Below are 25,114 nucleotides of genomic sequence, written 5' to 3'. Positions count from 1 at the left end.
TAACCAATCAGAAGCAGAAATTCCAAAAAAGACTGAAAACACAAACCAACTGATGAAACTTGAAACGTTAGTGGAAGAAGCATCTGGCATTTGATCTAGACCAAGCTGTAAGGCTGTCATTACGCAAACTGATGTACTTGTTATGCTCACTGTGAATACTAGTGCTGTAACAATGTCCTGTAATACAATACAATTCAGCATGGGAAAGTAGACGATTTGAATGCAGTTGACAATCATTGTAACTTGTAAGAAGAAGCAATTCAATTTAAAGATTCTGTAGTTTCCAAACTTAGCATCTGCTAACCATCCTAGGAATGGAATAGCAAAGAAAGTTAAGCTTGATATTACTATAAGTTTTAAATATTTTCTTATGGCGAAGTTTTGTCCCAAATCTGCCACATAAGACCACAAAGTTGCACTGATAAGTGCAGTCCACAGTAGAACAAGAAATGCTCCTTTTGAATAAAACCACCTCACTTTATAGTTGAATCTTTTTCTCTTCCCTGACTTCTCAATTGAGCTGCTGTTAGTGGAGTCCATTCTTTTACTTGCTTAATACCAACTGGCCATGGTCCTCTGATTTTGTATAGAATTGTTTGTGAAATACATGACATTCTGACCGTGCCCTGATGAACAACAGGGTTACAGCCTCAATGATAAAGTTTATAAACATGGCAATGTATAATTAAATACATTCAAATGTGACTCACTACACCTACACCATTCCAGAGGTCGAACAGCTAAATAAGAAAGATGCATACATATATGGCAAACAATGTTCATGATATTACCAAAATGATGGGTGAGAGAAATCAATAGAAATCAATATATGAACATCCTCCCTGCAACTACTGCCATTTTGAACTTGTACATGCAGAGGTAATCGTGTTGTTTGAATTATCCATATCACGGCTGTAAGCTTTGAGTGTGGGACTGCCTGTCAAATTGATGGTCATGACTGTGCCGGTGGGGAATCAATGTGTTTGCTTCTCTGAGGGAGTCCTCCTTCGCCAACACTTGGTTCATTCAAGTAAGTAAGTGTTTGGTGTGTGCTCGTAAAGTGTCTTTGGCTGGCCGATCAATTGATTCTGTATTCATAAATCAATTATTGCGATAGTGTACTAACCTTACTGTAGGTTATCCCCGTGGCATGCCAATTGCCGGATACAGGTATGAGAATTAAAAACAAGTTATAATTATACCTGTTAAGCATTAATGGTGAGTCTTGACTAGGTACATGCATGTATGCTTTATATAACATATGCATGGTTCCAGCTGTGTACACGTAACCTTGTTTATATTGTAGGGTATTTAAACACAGAATAACAAAATAACATTGAAACTAAATGTTTAAACTTGTGGTGATTTAGAAACAGATAGTACGTTATGCATGCATGAGTGTAGTCAGTTCAGTCATGTGACTCATGTTGTCCTTGACTCTCACTCTTAAGGCACACAGTTATTCTGTACATGAGAGAGGTATCGATCATAGACCTCCTCCACCACTCTGTGTGCATTGTAGTCCTCGTCTCTAACTCTCCTCTTATACCAGCGAGCCAGGAGGCAGTACAAGACCAATCCAATCACACTCAGTGCAGTTGATATTGAAGGGACAATGTGATGTGCATGTATATGATTTGAATATAGTAGTAATGCGTTAAAGATGTTCAGAGATAGCGAGAGAAACGATAGAAACATCATGTAGCCAGTCAGAAGTCCTCGCATGTTGTATGGTGACTGGGCACACACAAATTCCAGTATGCCATTTAGTATGAGTACAAACATGATGCCACTGAAAAATTCCACGACACAATGTAGAACTGATCCCCATACATGTGGACAGAATTGTGCAGCCAAATATAGAATATTCAGTAGCATGTTAAATAAAGCCGCAGCTCCAATTCGCCGAATAGAGCTGGTTACTTTTTTTTTTAGAAACGGATACAATGCAAATTCGTAGACAACTGTTGTAACAATACCACTCCACAAACAGTTGAAACTGAAAGTGTATACGACACTTGACATACATTCGGTGATGTTGGGGTTGATAAGATGCAGTACTTCTATGCTAATCTTTCTCACATTACTGTCAACTATGAAACTGAGTGGATTCATATACCCACGTGCTGTTAAAATGATAAATATTGGTAAAGACGTCACAAGTATTCTTAGGAAGATTTTCACATCCTCTACTTGCTCAGTAGTGAATGGTCCACCATATTTTGTCTTCCCCAGGTCCAGTCTAGAGGGTACATTTTCCTCCCAGTATGTGAGAGCACTGCGATAAATAGGAGCCTTGTGCTTGGCTGCAAACTTGAGAACTTGGTAGATGGTTTTGAGGGCTCGAGGTGACTTTGGTTCTATAATTAGCCATTTTGGAGCTAACAAAAACATTGAAGAGCAAATGATAACCATACAAGTCACTGGAAATAAGCTGAATAATTGTGAAATGTTGAGACTCGAAGAATGTGTGCAATAAAGGAGTGCATACAATAGCAACTCAGGAATCCAGAACCCAAAAACAATTGAAAATACAAACCAACTGATAAAACTTGAAATGTTAGTGGAAGAAGCATCTGGCATTTGATCTAGACCAAGCTGTAAGGCTGTCATTAAGCAAACTGCTGTACTTGCTGCACTCACTGCGAATACTGGTGCTAGGATGACATCACTTGTGTACTGTAGCGCAACAGAGTTTAGCATGGGAAAGCATAGAACATTGATGGAAATGACTATTGCTGCAACTAGTAAAAAAAAGCAGCTTAGTTTAAATACTCTGTAGTTTCCAAGTTTAGCATCTGCTAACCACCCTAGCAGTGGGATGGTACTACAAGTTAAACATGATAGTGCCACGAGCACTATAGAAACATTCTTCCGATGTGATCCTATGATGAGCCTTCCTCCAAATTGATATGACCCCACAGTTGCACTGATAAGTGTAGTCCACAATAGAACAAGAAATGCTCCTTTTGAATAGAAATACCTCACTTGATACTTGCACCTCTTTCCCATCACTTGTTTCATACTAATTACTATGGTTGACTCTTGAGCTGCTGTTAGTGGAGTTATTCTTTTCAGATGCTTGAAGCCAATTATAACTGTTCCTCCAGGAAAATTGTTATAATTGTGATATGAATGATGTAATGTGCTGTTGGTGAACAAACAACATGCTTGTCCCAACTCTGATAAGGATGTATAATAATAATAATTATGTTTCGTATGTTTCAGTTTTGCAATGACATAATATTTGTATGCTTCCCATGCAGGGCTGGTGTTACATTTGTTGCTGTTAATGATAGCTATATACTTACCCCTCCTTTGTGAACAAGTATCCCTCGTGCGGCTACGCCTCGAGGCATAACAAGATGAAAGTACCTTAATTTTAAGGTGACATATTTTCGCGAGTATTTAATTTCTGCTATTTCTGCAAATGAGTCCCTGTACTCACAGATAATTGGAAATTGCGATGAACTCATTAAAACCACTTGCGAGTAATTAGAAACGTTATGAATAACATTAATTTCACAATTTGAGCAGAATTTAATACCAGCAAAATAATATGAGCTAAACAGTGAATTCGCAAACAAATCTACCTGTAGAACAAGAAAATAGCACTCACATAATGAAACCAAATTTAAGCTTGTGGTGAAACAGTATGGCAGTTGATTTTCACTATATAGGTGCATAGTTATTCTTGTCTCTACTGTACATGAGAGAGGTATCGATCATAGACCTCCTCCACCACTCTGTGTGCATTGTAGTCCTCATCTCTAACTCTCCTCTTGTACCAGCGAGCCAGGAGGCAGTACAGGACCAATCCAATCACACTCAGTGCAGTTGATATTGAAGGGATAACGTAATATTTCGAATGTTTATAGATCAAAAAATGGAAAAATCTCATGAGAAAGTTGGCAGATACTGAGAGAAGTACAAGAAATATTATGTAGCCGGTCAGAAGTCCTCGCATGTTGTATGGTGACTGGGCACACACAAATTCTAGTATCCCGTTTATTAGGAGTACAGATAAGAAGCCACTGAGAGCCCCCATGAAAAGTACTGATACTCGTGCATATGGATAGAATTGCATGGCCAAATTAAGAATATTCAGTAATATGTACAGTAGAGCCGCACCTCCAATTCGTCGGATAGAGCTGGGTACTTTGTTTCTTATGAATGGATATAATGCAAACTCGTAGACAATTGTTGTAACGATACCACTCCACCAAAAGTTGCAACTAAAATTGTATACAATGCTTGATGTACAGTTCGTAATGTTGGGATTAAGATGATATTGCATTGCATCAAATATTACCCCTTGATCAACAACCGTGAAATTGATGAGTATATTCCCACCCGCTGTTAAAATAACGAATATTGGGAAAGACATCACAAGTATTCGTAGAAATGTTTCCACATCTTGAACTTGCTCTGTAGAAAATGGTCCACCGTATTTTGTCTTCCCCAGGCCCAGTCTAGAGGGTATGTCTTCCTCTCAGTATGTGAGAGCACTGCGATAAATAGGAGCCTTGTGCTTGGCTGCAAACTTGAGAACTTGGTAGATGGTTTTGATGGCTTTAGGCGACTTTGGTTCTATAATTAGCCATTTTGGAGCTAGCAAAAACATTGAAGAATAAATAATTACCAAACATATTACTGGATATAAGGTAAACAGTTGCATTTTCAAAGTATCGTCGATTGTCAAAAGTAACGGTATGCAATAAATGAGTGCATTCGATAACCAGTTAGAAATCCAGAACCCAAGAAAGATTAAAAACCCAAACCAACTGATGAAACTTGAAACGTTAGTGGAAGAAGCATCTGGCATTTGATCTAAACCAAGCTGCAAGGCGATCATTAAGCAAACTGCTATACTTGCTGCACCCACTGCATATCCTAGCACTACAATGACAGCACTTGTGTATCTTAGTGCAACAGAGTTTAGCATGGGAAAGTAGAGAGTATAAATGGAGCAGAAGATTGTTCCAATTAGTAATAAGAAGCAGTTTAATTTAAAGACTCTGTAGTTTCCAAGCTTAGCATCTGCTAACCATCCTAGGAATGGAATAGCAAGGAAAGTTAAAAATGGCGGCGCTATGAATACAATTGATAAATCGTTTTTCTCGAATGTTCCTAAAAGGATAGTTTGTCCCAAACTTGTTACATAAAATCCCAGAAGTGCACTGATAAGTGTAGTCCAAAGTAGAACAAGAAATGCTCCTTTTGAATAGAACCACCTCACTTGATACTTGCATCTCTTTCTCATCACTGGCTTTGTATGGTCCCTTGAGCTGTTGTTAGTGGAGTCCATTCTTTCACTTATTTCAAGCTGATGCTCTATAGATCTAATCACTATGTTTTCTATATAATTAGTAGCACATTTAACCCCCCCCCCCCCCCCATTGTCATGTATGCAACTTGTACTTGTTTTTCTTATATAAACTAATGTGCTGCTAAGTTTTTGTTTCAATGATAAAGATAGCGTTACTTGTTTTTCTTATATAAACTAATGTGCTGCTAAGTTTTTGTTTCAATGATAAAGATAGCGTTACAGTTTTACGATACCGAACGTGGTCAAGAGGTTGCATGGAGTAGTCTCGGTTCCGGCCGTGCTTTAGAAATAACTTTCTAAAGCACGGTTATTTTCTAATTGTCTGGGAGCAGAATAGAGTTGATGTTTTGATATAAGTACAAGAAAGACAGAAACGAGCATTTCTAGCATATTATAATTATTATAGGTGTGTTACTAATGAGTTACATAAGTGTACACAGGTTACTGTATATACCCATGATGTCATGTTTACTATACAGTTGTTTTTCTCAGGTGATTTCGATCTGAAGCAAGTGCTGTAATTTTTCAGCTAACAATTAATACTATGAATTATTAATACTATGGACAGTCTATCACACAATCAGGTCTTTAACAAAAACAAAAAAATATCCCTCACATAATAAAATTTGTGGTGAAACAGATAACTATGTGTTAAGTGTATAATTGTTATACATGGACGTAATCAGTTGACTTTCACTACAATGAACATGTATATAGAGCTGACTGTTTAGTAGCTGGATTTTCAGGTTTCTCATCAGGTGTTAGGTCAACTGTTGATTACCTTTGGGAGCAATATTTGTTGTGAAATAGATGTTTTGCACTTGCTGCTGCATGATAAAAGTTCTATATGCATATAAAGAAATTCCCCATGTAGATCAGTATATCAGTTATAATTATGACTCATGACTAGACGCAGAGCTCTATAGTACTGCTTGAGGATATTCCACGATATACTTGAAAGCCCATATAACTCTTGAGTGTTTGTTTGTTGAAAGCATAATTATAACTTGACTTATATTAATATTATTCAGTCACTGTCGGTGTATATACATTTTCAGTGCTGCTGCATTTGTGTAAGTTGCTGTCTCTTCTGTCGGACCTGACAAAAGGAAATGCTTTTACCGTACTTCATAATTATGCCTTAATATTACTATGTAATAATTGCGTTCAAGAAAGTGATTTCAAAACACATAATTATAATTAATTTATACACACGTACATATTTATATAGCAGTTCATTTCAACTGTTTCAGGATTTCAAACATATGCAAACGGTCCTCAGAAAATGTTCAGTGAAACAGATAATTATGTGTTAATTAAGTGTGTAATTGTTATACATGGACGTAATCAGTTGACTTTCACTACGGAGATACACAGTTATTCTTGTTTCTATACTGTACATGAGAGAGGTATCGATCATAGACCTCCTCCACCACTCTGTGTGCATTGTAGTCCTCGTCTCTAACTCTCCTCTTGTACCAGCGAGCCAGGAGGCAGTACAGAACCAATCCAATCATACTCAGTGCAGTTGATGTATACAATTTAACTCCTGTTCCAATATCCTTCATTAGGTCATTCAGAGATATTGCAAAAACAAATAGTAATATCATGTAGCCAGTCAGAAGTCCTCGCATGTTGTAAGGTGACTGGGCGCACAGAAACTCAAATATTCCGTTTAGCAAGAGTACCATTATAAAACCATCAAGAGTTCCCATATAAAGTACTGATATCCATGCGTATCGACTAAATTGCATAGCTAAGTTTATAATATTCAATAACAGGATGAATAAAGTTGCAGCTCCAATTCGTCGGATAGAGCTGGGTACTTTGTTTCTTATGAATGGATATAATGCAAATTCGTAGACAATTGTTGTGACAATACCACTCCACCAAAGTCTCAAACTAAACGTGTATACCATGCTTGATGTACAGTTAGTAATGTTGAGGTTAAGATTCTTTACACTTTCAAACATGATTTTATTTGAATCTATGTAAATACTCCAAAATGCTATTAAAATGATAAATATTGGGAAAGACATCACAAGTATTCTTAGGAAGGTTTTGACATTTTCAACTTGCTCTATAGAAAATGGTCCACCATACTTTGTCTTCCCCAGATCTAGTCTAGAGGGTACGTCTTCCTCCCAGTATGTGAGAGCACTGCGATAAATAGGAGCCTTGTGCTTGGCTGCAAACTTGAGAACTTGGTAGATGGTTTTGAGGGCTTGAGGCGACTTTGGTTCAATAATTAGCCATTTTGAAGCTAACAAAAACATCGTGGAACAAATAATTACCAAACACAATACTGGAAATAAGCTAAACAGTTGCACTTTCTGTATGTCATTGATTGTTGAAGAGTTTATGCAATAAAGGAATGCATTTGATAGCCAGCCAGCAATCCAAAATCCAATATTGATCGAAAACAGGAACCAACTGATGAAGCTTGAAACGTTAGTGGAAGAAGCATCTGGCATTTGATCTAAACCAAGCTGCAAGGCTGTCATTAAGCAAACTGCTATATTTGTTGCACACACTCCATATCCTAGTACTATGATGACAGCACTTGTGTATCTTAGTGCAATAGAATTCAACAGTGGAAAGTAGAGAATTTGAGCGCAGTTGATTATCGTTCCTATCAGTAAAACAAAGCAATTCAATTTAAAGACTCTGTAGTTTCCAAGCTTAGCATCTGCTAACCATCCTAGCAATGGGATTGCAATGAACGGTAGTGCTATGATCCCTTGAAAATGGTGTTGCTCGTCTATTTTTAAGAGAATCTTTCCTCCTAGATCTGTCATATAATACCCCTGTAGTTGCACTTAGAAGTGTAGTCCACAGTAAAACAAGAAATGCTCCTTTTGAATAGAACCACCTCACTTGATACTTGCATCTCTTTCTTATCACTGGCTTTGTATGGTCCCTTGAGCTGCTGTTAGTAGAGTCCATTGTTTGAATTATTTCATGCAGGCTGGGCTTTACTCTTATTTTGATTTTAATACTTTTGGGAGCAATTGTTTTGTTAGGTGTATATAATTATGATAAGAAGTGAACAATCCTACTACAATGTGCTGCTGATGAACAAACAGTGTTTCAGTCCCAACAATGAAGATCATAAACAATGATAATCTGTTGTGCATGCAGTATACATGTGCAGTGGAACCCCCTTCTATAACGGACACCTTTGGGGAACAATGTTTTGGCCTTTATACAGACTGAGGTGGCCTTTGTTGAGAGGTTGTTTTGTACACAAACTGTTCATTTGGGACCTGGGTGCCTGGCTGTTATATATAGCAGCTGGCCTTTATTCGGAGGTGGTTGTTAACAGAGGTTCCACTGTACTTAATATTGTAATTACTTCACTTCTGTCAAAGGTGACTCATACATGCACTATATCTTTACCAGTACAGGTGGAAGAGCTATACACATGAAATATGCAGACGATGGTCATGCACGAGATGGCCAATACTGTAAGGAATGATTAACTTATTGCTACTGATCTCTCTCTGCTGTAGGACTGGTTAGCGTCGAAGTATCTCTGACTCAACATGGCGGACAATGAACAGGTATATATAGAGCTGACTGTTTAGTAGCTGGATTTTCAGGTTTCTCATCAGGTGTTAGGTCAACTGTTGATTACCTTTGGGAGCAATATTTGTTGTGAAATAGATGTTTTGCACTTGCTGCTGCATGATAAAAGTTCTATATGCATATAAAGAAATTCCCCATGTAGATCAGTATATCAGTTATAATTATGACTCATGACTAGACGCAGAGCTCTATAGTACTGCTTGAGGATATTCCACGATATACTTGAAAGCCCATATAACTCTTGAGTGTTTGTTTGTTGAAAGCATAATTATAACTTGACTTATATTAATATTATTCAGTCACTGTCGGTGTATATACATTTTCAGTGCTGCCTGCATTTGTGTAAGTTGCTGTCTCTTCTGTCGGACCTGACAAAAGGAAAAGCTTTTATCGTACTTCATAATTATGCACTTAATATTACTATGTAATAATTGCGTTCAAGAAAGTGATTTCAAAACACATAATTATAATTAATTTATACACACGTACATATTTATATAGCAGTTCATTTCAACTGTTTCAGGATTTCAAACATATGCAAACGGTCCTCAGAAAATGTTCAGTGAAACAGATAATTATGTGTTAAGTGTGTAATTGTTATACATGGACGTAATCAGTTGACTTTCACTATACGGAGATACACAGTTATTCTTGTTTCTATACTGTACATGAGAGAGGTATCGATCATAGACCTCCTCCACCACTCTGTGTGCATTGTAGTCCTCGTCTCTAACTCTCCTCTTGTACCAGCATGCCAGGAGGCAGTACAGGACCAATCCAATCACACTCAGTGCAGTTGATGTATAACATTTGTTATCCGTTCCAATATCATTCATTACGTCGTTCAGAGATATCGCAAAATACAATAGTAACATCATGTAGCCAGTCAAGAGTCCTCGCATGTTGTATGGTGACTGGGCGCACAGAAACTCAAATATTCCATTTAACAAGAGTACCAATATGAAACCATCGAGAGTTCCCATATAAAGTACTGATATCCATGTGTATCGACTAAATTGCATAGCTAAGTTTATAATATTCAATAACAGGATGAATAAAGTTGCAGCTCCAATTCGTCGGATAGAGCTGGGTACTTTGTTTCTTATGAATGGATATAATGCAAATTCGTAGACAATTGTTGTGACAATACCACTCCACCAAAGGCTCAAACTAAACGTGTATACCATGCTTGATGTACAGTTAGTAATGTTGAGGTTAAGATTCTTTACACTTTCAAACATGATTTTATTTGAATCTATGTAAATACTCCAAAATGCTATTAAAATGATAAATATTGGGAAAGACATCACAAGTATTCTTAGGAAGGTTTTGACATTTTCAACTTGCTCTATAGAAAATGGTCCACCATACTTTGTCTTCCCCAGATCTAGTCTAGAGGGTACGTCTTCCTCCCAGTATGTGAGAGCACTGCGATAAATAGGAGCCTTGTGCTTGGCTGCAAAATTGAGAACTTGGTAGATGGTTTTGAGGGCTTGAGGCGACTTTGGTTCAATAATTAGCCATTTTGAAGCTAACAAAAACATCGTGGAACAAATAATTACCAAACACAATACTGGAAATAAGCTAAACAGTTGCACTTTCTGTATGTCATTGATTGTTGAAGAGTTTATGCAATAAAGGAATGCATTTGATAGCCAGTCAGCAATCCAAAATCCAATATTGATCGAAAACAGGAACCAACTGATGAAGCTTGAAACGTTAGTGGAAGAAGCATCTGGCATTTGATCTAAACCAAGCTGCAAGGCTGTCATTAAGCAAACTGCTATATTTGTTGCACACACTCCATATCCTAGTACTATGATGACAGCACTTGTGTATCTTAGTGCAATAGAATTCAACAGTGGAAAGTAGAGAATTTGAATACAGCCAAATATCGTTCCTATCAGTAAAACAAAGCAATTCAATTTAAAGACTCTGTAGTTTCCAAGCTTAGCATCTGCTAACCATCCTAGCAATGGGATTGCAATGAACGGTAGTGCTATGATCCCTTGAAAATGGTGTTGCTCGTCTATTTTTAAGAGAATCTTTCCTCCTAGATCTGTCATATAATACCCTGTAGTTGCACTTAGAAGTGTAGTCCACAGTAAAACAAGAAATGCTCCTTTTGAATAGAACCACCTCACTTGATACTTGCATCTCTTTCTTATCACTGGCTTTGTATGGTCCCTTGAGCTGCTGTTAGTAGAGTCCATTGTTTGAATTATTTCATGCAGGCTGGGCTTTACTCTTATTTTGATTTTAATACTTTTGGGAGCAATTGTTTTGTTAGGTGTATATAATTATGATAAGAAGTGAACAATCCTACTACAATGTGCTGCTGATGAACAAACAGTGTTTCAGTCCCAACAATTATGAAGATAATAAACAATGATAATCTGTTGTGCATGCAGTATACATGTGCAGTGGAACCCCCTTCTATAACGGACACCTTTGGGGAACAATGTTTTGGCCTTTATACAGACTGAGGTGGCCTTTGTTGAGAGGTTGTTTTGTACACAAACTGTTCATTTGGGACCTGGGTGCCTGGCTGTTATATATAGCAGCTGGCCTTTATTCGGAGGTGGTTGTTAACAGAGGTTCCACTGTACTTAATATTGTAATTACTTCACTTCTGTCAAAGGTGACTCATACATGCACTATATCTTTACCAGTACAGGTGGAAGAGCTATACACATGAAATATGCAGACGATGGTCATGCACGAGATGGCCAATACTGTAAGGAATGATTAACTTATTGCTACTGATCTCTCTCTGCTGTAGAACTGGTTAGCGTCGAAGTATCTCTGGCTCAGTATGGCGGACAATGAACAGGTATATATAGAGCTGACTGTTTAGTAGCTGGATTTTCAGGTTTCTCATCAGGTGTTAGGTCAACTGTTGATTACCTTTGAGAGCAATATTTGTTGTGAAATAGATGTTTTGCACTTGCTGCTGCATGATAAAGGTTCCGTATGCATAATTATAAAGAAATTCCCCATGTAGATCTATATTAAGTATAATTATGACTCATGACTAGACGCAGAGCTCTATAGTACTGCATGCTTGAGGATATTCCACAATAAACTTGAAAGCCCATATAACTCTTGAGTGTTTGTTTGTTGAAAGCATAATTATAACTATTCAGTCACTGTCGACATGTTCAGTGCTGCCTGCATTTCTGTAGGTTGCTGTCTCTTCTGTCGGACCTGAAAAATGCTTGTGATTACAAAGTCATATTCTTTAAAACTTTTTTATAATTATATGCCGTACTTTATAATTATGCCTTAATATTACTATGTAATAATTGTGTTCAAGAAAGTGATTTCAAAACACATAATTATAATTAATTTATACACACGTACATATTTATATAGCAGTTCATTTCAACTGTTCTAGGATTTCAAGCATATGCAAACGGTCCTCAGGTTTTTCACACAGGCACTTTTTAATCAACGAAGCAATCTGAGGGTACATGAGCTCCACTTGATATACCCTTTGATCTCGACTATTCGGATCGGGAAATTCCCTCAAATGAATTTCAACAACTAGCACACCAAAACTGAACACGTCCATTTTAGTAGATTGCAACTTTACTGAGCAAGCCTCAGGCGCTGCATACACAGCATTACCAGGTGCCTTCGTATTGACCAGCGGTGCAAAGTTGGTGGATCCATAATCTGAGATTTTTGCTTTCCACAGCGAGTTAGCAATTGGCTCCAAGAGTACATTTGCACTGCTAACATCGCGGTGGATTACTGGTTGAGGTTTCATGGAGTGCAAGTACGTTAGTGCTCTAGCGATATCTCAACATATCGGTGGGATCTGATCTTGTGACAATCGGTTTAGCTCTTTGGGAAGGATTTCTCGCAAAACTGTCGGCATTAACTCCATCAAGATAATCGGCTCTTCCTCCACCACAGCACCTAAGAATTGTACACAGTTTGGATGTCTCACTTTCGAAGCAATGTTCATTTCTCTGTCAAACATTACTCGATTGTATGAGGTTAGAATCATCCCGTGAAGTTGTTTTGCTGCCACTTGGATACCACGGAAACTAGCCACTGTGACTGTACCGTATCCACCATCTCCCAATTTCTTGTTCGTCAATTCAACTTCTTCTTTGCTGATTATCCAATGAGATGAATCTTGTAACCTCTGCCTTAAGCCATCCATTTCCTTCTGTGCAAGCTCGTTTTTATTGTTTGCTTCATCAATTTCCTGGCGAAGAACGTGGTTTTTATCTTTCAGGATGTCGTTTGCTCCGTGAACCTCTTCCACACATTGTTTGAGCAATGTAATCATTTCGTTGCTTGTTTTTTGAGCCAATTTGATCTTTTTTTGGGCAGCTTTCAGATAACCATTTGCTTCCTTAGCAACTCTTGAAAATCTATCCAATGGGTTTGCTGTATTCCCGGAGCTGCTTTCTGTCCCATCTTACTTCACATCCATATCCTCAGAGTCTAGATTGAGTGATGACATCTTGGCAACGGTCATGTTAAGTCCATCATTGTTTTGCTTAGCAACCAAAACTCTTGGCTATTGAAACTGAAGCTATCAGCGTATTCGGAAGATACCAATGTTTGCGGGCCTCTGGCAGTTTTCGATCTCCTACGACTGGCAGTAGCGGGTAATGTTATCGCTTTGTCATTTCCTTTAACAGTTGTATTAGCTTGTAAGGTCGCTAATATCTTGGGTAGAAAAATCAAATAAAAACATTATCACACTACATGTACATAATTTACCGTTGTTGGACTTTGTGGCTATGTAGCCGTTGGCAAACTAGCACTAACAAGTGTTGAAATCGCTCTCTCTGCTCCAAATGTGTCTTCAGCAAGATCAGTTTCAAAGTTCTTCATGTTTGTAAAATCAGTAAATGCCTATAGAAAAAGTGAATTACTTGGTATATAATTACAGTTAGGGATCTCCTCTGGCTTCTTTTCTAAGAGTGACAAAGTCGTATTGGAAACAAGATGCTCAATGGAGCATTCACCCCGTGCGTTGACACGATAAATTTTTACTGTAATGACCTTAACATTCTGCATCAGAATGATCGTGAATCTATAAAGCAACACGATTAGATCGATTTCGTTGCCTTCAAAGATCACCTACAAGTTTCAACTATAAGCAGCCTATTTTTCAACCATGCACTGTCTCAATAGCAGTTAAAGCAAGCAGTCCATGCATGGAAGTGTCTATAGTTCGCTCAAACAGCTCATTTTTGTGCCCACACACACCGACACACACACACACACACACACACACCGACACACACACACTGATCACTCTACCCCTGCTGCGCTTGCGCATGCACGCACAGGGTAAATATATCAGTGATTTAAATGTGATTTAAATAAGCCATGCAGGGACCCAATAATAATTCTCTTAATTTAAGTGTCCCACAGTGCACATATCAGAAAAAAACTCACCAAGACAAGATTGAGCTCCACATTTCTCTCTCCACTGCTCGGCACATTTCCTAGCAGAACTTTGGGCTCTTCAAATATTGATTTCTCATGGTTGAACATATCGATCCATTCATTCAGCCTATGGAAAGATTCCTACACAGCAGTGGAAACAGGAACCATGCACGATAATTACATAGAAACCGTTAATTGGTTAGTAAATGGAGTTACCATATCTGCAGCATTGTACACGAAGATGTAGCCATCGATGGTTTCGGGAGATCCCAACGTAAGGACAGTTCTTTCAGTTGGGTCTTGGAACAGTGACTAATGCAGCAAAGAGAAAAACAGTATAGTGAATAGAGTAGAAGAGGGTATTTTAAACCAATGAGACATGTAGGACTATAATTGAAGAAAATATTTTAATTTAAGTGGTAAAATTAATGGTGCAGAGTGCAAGTTACTCATGCATAACATTACTGGTGGGCGTACTTACAGCATGATTAATTTATTCAAGTTGGTGTGAAATTCAATACTGATAGGCTAGTTGGAGCAAGCTGGTGAAATGTAGTCTTTAATGGCACGAGGACTATAGAGTGCTGTGTGTTAGTCACTCAACAGTTGAAAGATTTGTACGTCTCTAGACTACAAAGCTCATAAAAGAGTCATGGTCCATGTAGGTCCATGTGATGTATTTTTCTCAAAATCCTGGCATAATAATTATACTAAGGGAAGCACAAGAGGAACTCTTTACCATACCATAAAAGATAATTAATTCTTCACCAGAAAAACTCTTTGGCATCTTATTACGCTATCGGTTTTGCGGAATTTCCCACCAACTTGAAGATATAAATTTTATGGCTATACTCCCTATTTATGCATGCTAAATTTTACATTGTAGGGTATTATGAGACCTCTAAATGTTTCTGAGCCCCCAGTCTTGCAGTGCATGATCTTGAGGGAGCTAAATAGCCTGTTCACTAACTACTATAATTATGGTCAATATTAGTATAGGCTTTGCAGTAAGCAAACAATTCTAGTGACAGCTATACAGTGCTTTGCTTGCAGCTAATGCTAGCTTTTAGTGTTTGGGGGGTATTACGATATTAGACACAATTGCAATTGATTTTTTTTTATAGGCTATATCAGTTCTAGCAAATCTGGAACTTTCTTATATTGAAATGTAGTGTAAAAACAGGAAAATGTACAATCTTTGTGCATGGTTGTATCGAATTGAACTTACCAGCCGAATGTTGCACAGATTTCCATTGACCTCAAAGTGCCTACCCTATAATAATAACGTTGACAGAATTCACCTCCACGACTTGCATGGTTAACAGCTATATTAATGGACTTACTATTGCGTATCATTTCAACAGAGCCTGATTACCAGTGTGGTCATCTCCTACGACTTGAAAATGGAAGCTATTTATACTGGCTGCCATTGCCTGACTGTAGAGGAAGGGAGGGTGTCTAAAGGCATGTAGATCTAGTAAATGTTAGAACATGATTAGAGTTAAATGTTAGACCTACACTGCCTGGTCAATGTTTTTACTTAGTGTGTGCACTTGCATGGACATCTTTTACTCACCTTTGAATTCAGTCAGGTGTTGTAGACTATGTATGCAATACAGATCCAGGTTAGCTAGCTAGATCTATAGCCCTTCAAGCTCTGTGGAAATATCTTTTTATAAATACTTTAGCATGCAGTTTAGCTGATACAGATTGTAGGAGGAGCATGGCTGCATGTATGGAGACAGATTCCTATAAGGTGTTATTGATAGCTGTATTCATTGTACTATACCACCACAATCTGTTGCAGGTGACCCACCACCTCCAGTACCCTCCTGGCACTGAACTGTCTAGACTAGACACCTATAATATTATACTTTGAGAGCAGAGGAGGAAAGTTATCGTATATCTTCGGTCTACAGTAAATCTAGACCATCATTGTTGTCGTTGATTTGCTTATGCATTTCTATATGGCACTATTTTTTTGTTAAACAACTAGCTACTTTATTATATAGATGTGGTGACCCGGGAGAAGATAGAGGAGGCAGTTGCCGCGATGGACGCCCACCTGGGACCAGGACTCTTCAACAAGAAAGGTAGTGCATGCCCACTCACTGTGCAGGAGCTGACCTCTCTCTCTATACTCATGTTCACTGCAGGTTGGGAGTACATCCTGGAGAAGCATGGCGGCCGACTACCTCTGAGGATCATCAGGGCCGTGCCTGAAGGGACAATCATACCAACCAAGAATGGTGGGCTAGGAGACACTAGTCTGTGGTTATGTAATACTGAATCTGCATGCAGTATATAGACAATCATTTATTGACAATTGACCATCTGAAAAGTATATTGGACCGTTGTCCATCCATTGCACTCATGCATGCATTGAGATATTACTCTATCGCATTAGAACAATGGCTACATGCATGGTGTAGGTACTCATTCTGCTGAGCACAGGTGTTCCCACTCCTATTCCTTGTTTGTCACCCGTGCACTCCACCCATTGTCACCCTTATCCCTTTCCTTGGCAATCTGTTGTAGAAATTACAACAATGGGTAAGGAATCGTTATGATGAATTAGATGAAGTTGTATGTGAGCTCCTCCCTGACAAACAAACTGTAGTCTAGGTAACGGCCTTATCAGTCAAGTAGGCTAAAAATCTGTGTCCTTTGATGTAAGCTTTGATGTCTCTTTGTGCATATGTAGTTATAAAAAAAAAGAAACCTTTGACTAGCTAGGAAGAGTAGCAGCAGTAGTAGTAGGAAGAGTAGCAGTAGTAGTAGTAGTAGCAGTGCAAGCAGGACTAGACTAGATTAAAAAGTTGGTGGAAAGAATAACTGACCGTTTGGACGTCACCTGGCTGCCAGACTTTCATCTGGACTCTTCCCCCTGAGTAGCTGGCCTTTCTCTAAGCCACAAAACTGAGCAAGAAGCTGAAGAAGCAGCTAGACAGAGACATGTACCTAGCCTTGAGAATTGGGAGGCGTGGCTCAACTAGTTAGCCCAGCCCAGAGGAATTGTTACCGTGGGTACACAGCCAAAAATCCACAGGGCGTGTCAGGTCCGTTACATGTCCGTTACAGGACGTTCACAACATCCTGATACGGGACCGTTGGGTAGACACTACTAAACAGGCCGTTCACATACAGCCTGTAAACAGCCCGTACAAACGGCCTGTATTCAGCCTGTATCATACTGTTCTCATGCACAATTTAATAAGCTAGTATCATGCTTCAAAAGGTCACAATTCAAAGACAAAGAAGACAAGAACAAGATATATATATATTAATTTCTGTTCAGCTACATTATGTCTCTCATTATCATGTCCGTGTCTTCACATCCCCACGGTGGCACTGCAGATAAAAACAACCAGTTGAACCGTACGTTAACGCCACATAAGTATACTAACTTACTGTATTTATATTTGTCTTGTTTTTGTGCACAAAGATAGACTCTGAGGAGAAGAGGCTGGGAATTATACAAAAAATACACCACTGCTTACCGGCGTACTATGAAGTCAGTGAACAGCTTACAGTGTGCTGTACACATTACAAGGGCTCTTTTTCATCTCGAAGATATCTCGCAACTGTACACCAATACGCTATTCACACAGATTACATAGTTGCTGAATTTTCTTACCAGGAAACTGTTGCTTTATCTTTAGTTCATTCTTCTGACAACATCTAGTATCTATAGAAGCAATAACGTATCACAAAACACAATAGAACAGTGGCACTTACGTAATTAGTCCAGACTTCAACTCGGCAGCATTATCTAAAGTCAATTTGATCGCGTGTTTAATATGTGAATGCTAGTGAAAGAGAATAACAAACCTGGGAGCATTCTTCAACACCTCTTTATCAAAAGTGAAAAAACTTCAGATGGGAGCCTACGATGAGGAGGATTATTTCAAAAAGGAAGCAAAACGAAACGTTTACCTTGTAAAATTGGCCAGTGTTCCAGCTTCAAAAGTCCATAACAACGTGCAAACCTGAATTTATAAACATACAGTAGAGGTGAAATTTACAGACCTTTGCTGCCAACTACACTAGAGGTCAAATTCACTACAGATTTGAAATAGCTGTGGAACTAGAGGAACACAAACTGCTATGAGAAAGTTCAATAAAAATAATATAACTGTTTAATATAATAACATGCTGCTACAGCTTCACCTTTTTCTGTTCACAGGTAGACTAATAGTAATGGACTGTATAGTCCTCTTCAAGTTGTCTTTTTGGACCAGCAGCTCCTCTTGTGACAAGCAGCAGGATTTTTTCTCAGAGCTCTGTCTGTCTGTCTCACTCTCTTTTTGTAGTCAGGTGACGTCATCCTGCCTCAAGCTAGCGCATGCGCATAAGCTACAGCTGCAACAGCCTATATACAGGACGTGGGTGCTACGCCCTAATACAGGCCCGTATCCACGGGCTGTAAACAGGACGTGGGCTAACGTCCTGTTTACAGCCCGTGAGAAACGGCCTGTATACAGGACGTGGGTGGGCTACATCCTGTATACAGGCCGTTCACGGGCCCGTAACGGCCCGTTTTCAACTAACGGCCTGAAACGGACCCGTGGATTTTTGGCTGTGTACTGAACAACCGTAGAAGTAGGGCTACCCCTAGCTTTACTGAATTAACTAGCTGTGTCTGCTGTCTAGTTGGACCAGATTTAGCTAGATAATGGGGTAGAGAATAGTTGAGCGGTGCTGTGTGTAGCTTGAACTGTACTGGCTGGCAAGAATCTAGTAAGCACCCTATGCACTGATAACTCGTCAGAATGGAGGGTATGTTCTAGGGATCTGGACAGCTGTACATCCAAAGGAGCCAGGGAGTGCCAATCATCTTCTCCCAGTCTCTGACACGCTAAACAAAAGGAGCTAGAACTGGGAGTCCCAGCTAGAATTGCTAGCCTGATCTAGAATGACATGGAGGCGTGGTGAGGCGGGATCCACACTAATTGATCGACCTAAAGACGCTCCTGTTCCAGATTTCACGAATGGCAAGGAAAGGGTTAAGAACTATGGGGGGGGTCCAAATGAGTCAAAATGCCAGTTGTGCATGTCTCTCACATTTTCATTGGTGTCTTAGTATATCGTATAGCGTGTTTGCTACTACTCTATAGTGCTAAATTTTCGAGGGGCTAAATTTTCGCTGTGGGTTAGCAATCCTATACACAAACATTTTTAATTATCTGCTATAACGTGCAAAGATTAAAGGCGTGGATTCCGGTAAGCAGTCAACCCACGAAATTTATTCAACGAAATGCTTTTAGAGGCCATTCCACGAAATTTAATTTAAGTGCATGCGTTATCAGAGGTGGTTGCAGCTGCTAGTCTACATAAATGGAGGAATTCGCAAGGTACCAAGTCTTCTAAACCCTAGCTGCATGGTGTTAGGAGCTAGAGCTGGAAAAGGGGGGCTAGCTTATGATGGACAGACAACGGTGGAGCAAGTACTGAGGATACTCAAAAATGAATTGACAGCAGCCATGCAAATAACAGGTGAAGATTATTCAGAAGTAAAATTTAGGTTGGTGTATGATGATGTTTGTAAGAGTAAACTTCATGACGTTTTTTAGTGTGTTTTTTTGTTTTCGATAATAGTTTAAAAGCCCATAACTCGAAGTATGCGATAATTATACCTAATCACTGATAATTATAACCTGACTAGCTTACAGTTCAGTTGCTGCATTTTTTTTTTTTGTAGGTTGCTGTACTCTGTCGGATCTATTCAAAAGTCATGCTATTCTTTTAAAACTGTGACTATTAATTATAACTCAACAGACAATCAGCATTTTAAATGAAAAGGTATTACTAGTATAATTTATATAATCACAATTATAAACAAGTGCTAACTCGACTACAAAACACGTATAACATGGTAAACTAGTGACTACAAAGCATGTATGATATGATATAAAAATATAATATATGCATTTTACACATGTACATAACAGCTCAGATTAATAGTTTGCAGTTCAAATGAACTGTTTTAGGATTTCAAGCATGTCCAAACGGTCTTCAGGCTTTTCACATAGGCACTTCTTAATCAATGGAGCAATCTGCGGATACATGAGCTCTACTTGATGCACCATCTCGTCTCGACACTCCGGATCAGGAAGTTCCCTCAAATATATCTCAACAACTAGTACACCAAAACTAAAGACATCCATTTTAGAAGATTGCAAGTTTGTTGTAAAAACCTCAGGCGCTGCATACACAGCATTACCAGGCCCTGTTGTATTGAGCATCGATGAAAAATTAGCAGATCCATAATCTGAGATTTTTGCTTTCCATAGCGAGTTAGTGATTGGCTCCAAGAGTACATTTGCACTGCTGACATCGCGATGGATTACTGGTTGAGGTTTCATGGAGTGCAAGTACGTTAGTGCTCTAGCGATATCTCGACATATCGGTGGGATCTGATCTTGTGACAATCGGTTTAGCTCTTTGGGAAGGATTTCTCGCAGAACTGTTGGCATTAACTCCATCAAGATAATCGGCTCTTTTTCCACCACAGCACCTAGGAACTGTACACAGTTTGGATGTCTCACTTTCGAAGCAATGTTCATTTCTCTGTCAAACATTCGTCGGTTGTGCGATGATAAGATCATTCCGTGAATTTTTTTCGCTGCCACTTGAATACCACGGAAACTAGCCACTGTGACTGTACCGTATCCACCATCTCCCAATTTCTTGCTCGTTAATTCAACTTCTTCTTTGCTGATTATCCAATGAGATGAATCTTTCAGCTCTTTCCCTGAGCTCGCCTTTTGAGAATTTGCTTCATCTAACTTCTGCTGTAGAGCATTGATATTGTCATCATGTTCTCTGCGAATGGAATCTATTTGTTCATGAGCTTCTTCAACTTGTTTCTTCATAGTTAATAAAGTTTCGTCACTGGCAAGAATAAGAGAATCAATTTTTGCTTGAGCAGACTTCAAACACTCGTTTGCTTCGATAGAAACCTCCGTAAATTTAGCCAGTGTACCAGTAGATTTCATTTGTTCCGTTACTATTGTAGCACCGCCACATTTGGTTGTCACATCTGCTTCTGTATCATGTTTGAGTGAAAGTCGCATCATTTTTGTGGACATATTTAAGTCCATTATTGCCTGGCTTAATTCCAACAATTGTTCATCATCCAATTCTTTTTTTCCTGGTACTTTGCATGAAGCAGACCTATTCCGTGATTCACTCTCCGGCGACTTTAGTGAGAATGAAAAACGCTGCATAAAAAAACAATGTATTGTCATAATCAGATAACATTCCCACAACTGAGCAGTGCACGTACCTTCATCTGTAAGGAAATGTTGTGGTCGTTCTATCTAGTGAATTTTTTAGTAAAGCACCTAGAATGTATGTAGAAAAAATAATCAATAATCACAAAGTACAGGTTTATTACTATATATTTACCTAGCTGCCAGAGGTAATGCCTTGACTTCCTTTCAGTTACAACAAAATATGGGGGTGGGAGGAGTTAATGCCTTTTATAGATCTACATGTATATCGTGGTAATGTCATGTGTGTGTGGTCAAGATCTATGGTAATGGGTCAGATAATGGGTAATGCAAGTTGGATGCAGATCACACATGCATAAGTTATCAACTCTACGAAACACGTACACAAGTATTATTATATAGATCTGGTAATGGATATGCGATCACTATAATTATGGTAATGGTTAATGTACTATAGGTAATGCAGGTTAGATGCGCAGATCATGTACACATCAGTTTATAACTATACAAAACACATATCAATTATATAATGGTTTATAATGTACACATAACACTTCAATAATTCAGCAGTTTATTTCAACTTTTCTAGAATTTCAAACATATGTAAACGATCCTCAGGCTTTTCACACAGGCACTTCTTAATCAACGAAGCAATCTGAGGGTACATGAGCTCCACTTGATACACCCTTTGATCTCGACTATTCAGATCGGGAAATTCCCTCAAATGAATTTCAACAACTAGCACACCAAAACTGAACACGTCCATTTTAGTAGATTGCAACTTTACTGAGCAAGCCTCAGGCGCTGCATACACAGCATTACCAGGTGCCTTCGTATTGACCAGCGGTGCAAAGTTGGCGGATCCATAATCTGAGATCTTTGCTTTCAACAGCGAGTTAGCGATTGGCTCCAAGAGTACATTTGCACTGCTAACATCGCGGTGGATTACTGGTTGAGGCTTCATGGAGTGCAAGTACGTTAGTGCTCTAGCGATATCTCGACATATCGGTGGGATCTGATTTTGTGACAATCGGTTTAGCTCTTTGGGAAGGATTTCTCGCAGAACTGTCGGCATTAACTCCATCAAGATAATCGGCTCTTCCTCCACCACAGCACCTAAGAACTGTACACAGTTTGGATGTCTCACTTTTGAAGCAATGTTCATTTCTCTGTCAAACATTCCTCGATTGTACGAGGTTAGAATCATCCCGTGAATCTGTTTTGCTGCCACTTGGATACCACGAAAATTAGCCACTGTGACTGTACCATATCCACCATCTCCCAATTTCTTGCTCGTTAATTCAACTTCTTCTTTGCTGATTATCCAATGAGATGAATCTTTTAACCTCTTCCTTATCACATCAAGTTCTTTCTGTATATGCTCGTTTCGATCATTTGCTTCATCTAATTCCTGACGAAGATCATGCTTGTTGGCTTTCAAGACGTCAATAGTATCGTGAAGTTCTTCTACAGTCTGTTTCAGTGCTCCAAACATTTCGTTGCTTGCTGTTCGAAGTGATTCAATCTTTTCTCGAGTAGCCTTCAGATAAACATTTGCTTCCTTAGCAACTCTTGAAAATCTATCCAATGGGTTTGCTGTATTTCCGGTACTACTTTCTGTCCCATCTTGCTTCATATCCATATCCTCAGTGTGTAGATTGAGTGATGGCATCCTGGCAACGGTCATGTTCAAGTCCATCATTGTTTTGCTTAGCAGCATAAATTCTTGGCTATTGAGACTGAATTTGTGTGTGCTATCTTCGGATAACGATCTGAACGTCTCAGACCTCTTACGACTAGTAGTAGCAGGTAATGTTATCGCTTTGTCGTTTCTTCCAACAGTTGTATTGGCTCGTGACCTTGAGAACAACTATAGGATACAAAGATCGAATAAAATGTTATAACACTACTATTGCGTTAATTTACCTTTCTTGAGCCCTCTGGCTTTACAGCTGCCGGTGGCAACCTGCCACTAACAAGTGTTGAAATTGCCCTCTCAGCTCCTATCGTGTCTTCAGCAAGATTGGCTTCAAAGTACTTCATTTTTGCAAACTCAGCAAATGCCTGTAGAGAATGAGTATTTGCAGTATAATTAAAGGGATATCCCCAGGCTAAGTATGAAGCACTAGATAATCTTTGCGGTGGTTGACATAATTATTGGAAGTCAAAGACATGCAGGATGCCAATGAAACCAAACAAAGTCTGATTTACACTAGAGGGGTTTGTTTTTATAACTGCCTCAACAGTACACACGTACATTATCAGAACACAAACAAAACTCACTAAGACAAGATCGAACTCAACATTTCTCTCTCCACTGCTCGACACATTTCCTAGCAGAACTTTGGGCTCTTCAAATATTGATTTTTTGTCATTGAACATATCGATCTGATTGAACCATTCATACAGCCTATGGAAAGATTCCTACACAGCAATGGAAAGGAACCACGATAATTACATATTATGTAGAGACCATTAATTAGTTAGTCAATTACCGTATCCGACACACTGTACACGAAGATGTAGCCATCGATGGTCTCGGGAGATCCCAACGTAAGGACAGTTCTTTCAGTTGGGTCTTGGAACAGTGACTAATGCAAAGGGAAAACTCTCTAGTGAGATACGTACTGGAATTTTGCAGAATCTTTGTAACACATGAATAAAAGTGTGAGCACTTGTGCGTTCCTTATATGGGAGCTCATGCACTTAAGCAATGTCCTTTGCTGTTTTTGACTTTACAGCAGGGAAAGAGAAAAGTTGACATAGAGTAATTCAAGCTAAACAGAGTAAAGACAATGAACTAAGAGCTTTTAAGTTATAACAGACCACAGTGTGTACACATATTCCATATAGGGAACGCATAACGCTCTACGTGTGTTGCAAAGATGCTGCAAATTCCAGTACAAATAAAGAGGAATGGTGAGTAAGTAAAAACTTTCATCACTATCATTAAACTACGTTCTAACAATCCTGTTTACATTCTATATTCGTGGTTGTTCGAATTGAACTTACTAGCCGAATGTTGCACAGACTTCCATCAACTTCAAAGTGCCTCTCCTATGATAAATAGCATGGATAAGCATTAATTGACAGACGTTTGCACGGTTAAACAGCTATTGACTTACTGTTGCATATCGTTTCAGTAGAGCCTGATTACCGGTAAGATCATCTCCCACTACTTGAAAATGGAAGCTAGTGCTGGCTGCCATTGCTTGACTATAAAGGGATCGAAGAGAGGGTATCTAAAGGCATGTGGAATAGTAGACCTAGCTACAAGAAATGCTAGTGTAGTGCATGTGAGATTTAATAGAAGTTGAATGGACATTTATTCACCTTTATCTGTTATGCTCCAACTCATAGGTGATGTATGCAACCAGACTATACAATCCAGACCCACTCGAGCACTCCAGGCTAGCTCTTCAAGCTTTGCAAACACAAATACAGATACACAAACATACCTACAAATGTGTACATGTACACTAATTAATTACATGTACGTGTGTACATGTACATATAAAACAGATTTTACGTAGGAGGAGCTGCT

At 38.9% G+C, this 25,114-nt stretch overlaps 4 protein-coding genes and 1 long non-coding RNA gene across 7 annotated transcripts; all 5 read right to left on the bottom strand.

The window, feature by feature from the left end:
* Positions 1–1,273: 1,273 nt before the first annotated feature.
* On the bottom strand, positions 1,274–3,146 carry LOC135343243 (solute carrier family 15 member 4-like). The gene has a single exon (XM_064540238.1). The coding sequence runs from the start codon at positions 3,022–3,024 to the stop codon at positions 1,447–1,449; it is 1,578 nt and encodes a 525-aa protein (XP_064396308.1). The 5' UTR covers positions 3,025–3,146; the 3' UTR covers positions 1,274–1,446.
* A 10,077-nt stretch (positions 3,147–13,223) lies between these two features.
* On the bottom strand, positions 13,224–16,037 carry LOC135343240 (uncharacterized). Of its 2 annotated transcripts, XM_064540236.1 has the most exons (7): positions 15,912–16,037; positions 15,679–15,772; positions 15,564–15,608; positions 14,552–14,647; positions 14,345–14,462; positions 13,661–13,795; positions 13,224–13,606 (listed from the first exon to the last, which is right to left on the bottom strand). In XM_064540236.1, exons 3-6 carry the CDS (start codon positions 15,587–15,589, stop codon positions 13,679–13,681), a joined length of 357 nt encoding a protein of 118 aa, XP_064396306.1. In that variant the 5' UTR covers positions 15,590–15,608; positions 15,679–15,772; positions 15,912–16,037; the 3' UTR covers positions 13,224–13,606; positions 13,661–13,678. The 2 variants fall into 2 exon arrangements, 1 of the variants encoding a protein (XP_064396306.1); XR_010397116.1 differs by having other exon boundaries at positions 14,345–14,476; positions 15,564–15,772.
* Positions 16,038–17,580: 1,543 nt separating this feature from the next.
* On the bottom strand, positions 17,581–18,665 carry LOC135343242 (uncharacterized). Of its 2 annotated transcripts, XR_010397118.1 has the most exons (8): positions 18,506–18,665; positions 18,272–18,324; positions 18,167–18,222; positions 18,074–18,107; positions 17,973–18,023; positions 17,836–17,919; positions 17,747–17,787; positions 17,581–17,686 (listed from the first exon to the last, which is right to left on the bottom strand). It is a non-coding gene; the product is annotated as an uncharacterized LOC135343242 (long non-coding RNA). The 2 variants fall into 2 exon arrangements; XR_010397117.1 differs by having other exon boundaries at positions 17,747–17,919; positions 18,506–18,664.
* Positions 18,666–20,241: 1,576 nt separating this feature from the next.
* LOC135343234 (uncharacterized) lies at positions 20,242–21,814 on the bottom strand. The gene is made up of 3 exons (XM_064540229.1): positions 21,746–21,814; positions 21,624–21,681; positions 20,242–21,558 (listed from the first exon to the last, which is right to left on the bottom strand). Exons 2-3 carry the CDS (start codon positions 21,627–21,629, stop codon positions 20,308–20,310), a joined length of 1,257 nt encoding a protein of 418 aa, XP_064396299.1. The 5' UTR covers positions 21,630–21,681; positions 21,746–21,814; the 3' UTR covers positions 20,242–20,307.
* A 223-nt stretch (positions 21,815–22,037) lies between these two features.
* LOC135343231 (uncharacterized) lies at positions 22,038–25,090 on the bottom strand. The gene is made up of 7 exons (XM_064540224.1): positions 24,904–25,090; positions 24,696–24,786; positions 24,583–24,627; positions 24,066–24,161; positions 23,854–23,994; positions 23,497–23,634; positions 22,038–23,440 (listed from the first exon to the last, which is right to left on the bottom strand). Exons 2-7 carry the CDS (start codon positions 24,777–24,779, stop codon positions 22,142–22,144), a joined length of 1,803 nt encoding a protein of 600 aa, XP_064396294.1. The 5' UTR covers positions 24,780–24,786; positions 24,904–25,090; the 3' UTR covers positions 22,038–22,141.
* Positions 25,091–25,114: the final 24 nt, after the last annotated feature.

The sequence above is a fragment of the Halichondria panicea genome, chromosome 10, assembly GCF_963675165.1.
Source record: "Halichondria panicea chromosome 10, odHalPani1.1, whole genome shotgun sequence".
NCBI lineage: Eukaryota > Metazoa > Porifera > Demospongiae > Suberitida > Halichondriidae > Halichondria > Halichondria panicea.
This window is presented reverse-complemented; position numbering and strand designations above follow the sequence as displayed.

What these genes read in the sequence shown, in the direction of transcription:
- LOC135343240 (XM_064540236.1), bottom strand. Translation starts at nt 15,589, where the DNA reads ATGGAAATCTGTGCAACATTCGGCTG. An exon ending in TGTACAATGCTGCAGATATG is followed by an intron (nt 14,463 to 14,551) that starts GTAACTCCATTT and finishes ATCTTTCCATAG; the next exon opens with GCTGAATGAATGGATCGATA. An exon ending in TGGAGCTCAATCTTGTCTTG is followed by an intron (nt 13,796 to 14,344) that starts GTGAGTTTTTTT and finishes CTTTTTCTATAG; the next exon opens with GCATTTACTGATTTTACAAA.
- LOC135343231 (XM_064540224.1), bottom strand. Translation starts at nt 24,779, where the DNA reads ATGGCAGCCAGCACTAGCTTCCATTTTCAAGTAGTGGGAGATGATCTT. An exon ending in TACTGAAACGATATGCAACA is followed by an intron (nt 24,628 to 24,695) that starts GTAAGTCAATAG and finishes TATTTATCATAG; the next exon opens with GAGAGGCACTTTGAAGTTGA. An exon ending in TGTACAGTGTGTCGGATACG is followed by an intron (nt 23,995 to 24,065) that starts GTAATTGACTAA and finishes ATTGCTGTGTAG; the next exon opens with GAATCTTTCCATAGGCTGTA.
- LOC135343243 (XM_064540238.1), bottom strand. Translation starts at nt 3,024, where the DNA reads ATGAAACAAGTGATGGGAAAGAGGTGCAAGTATCAAGTGAGGTATTTC.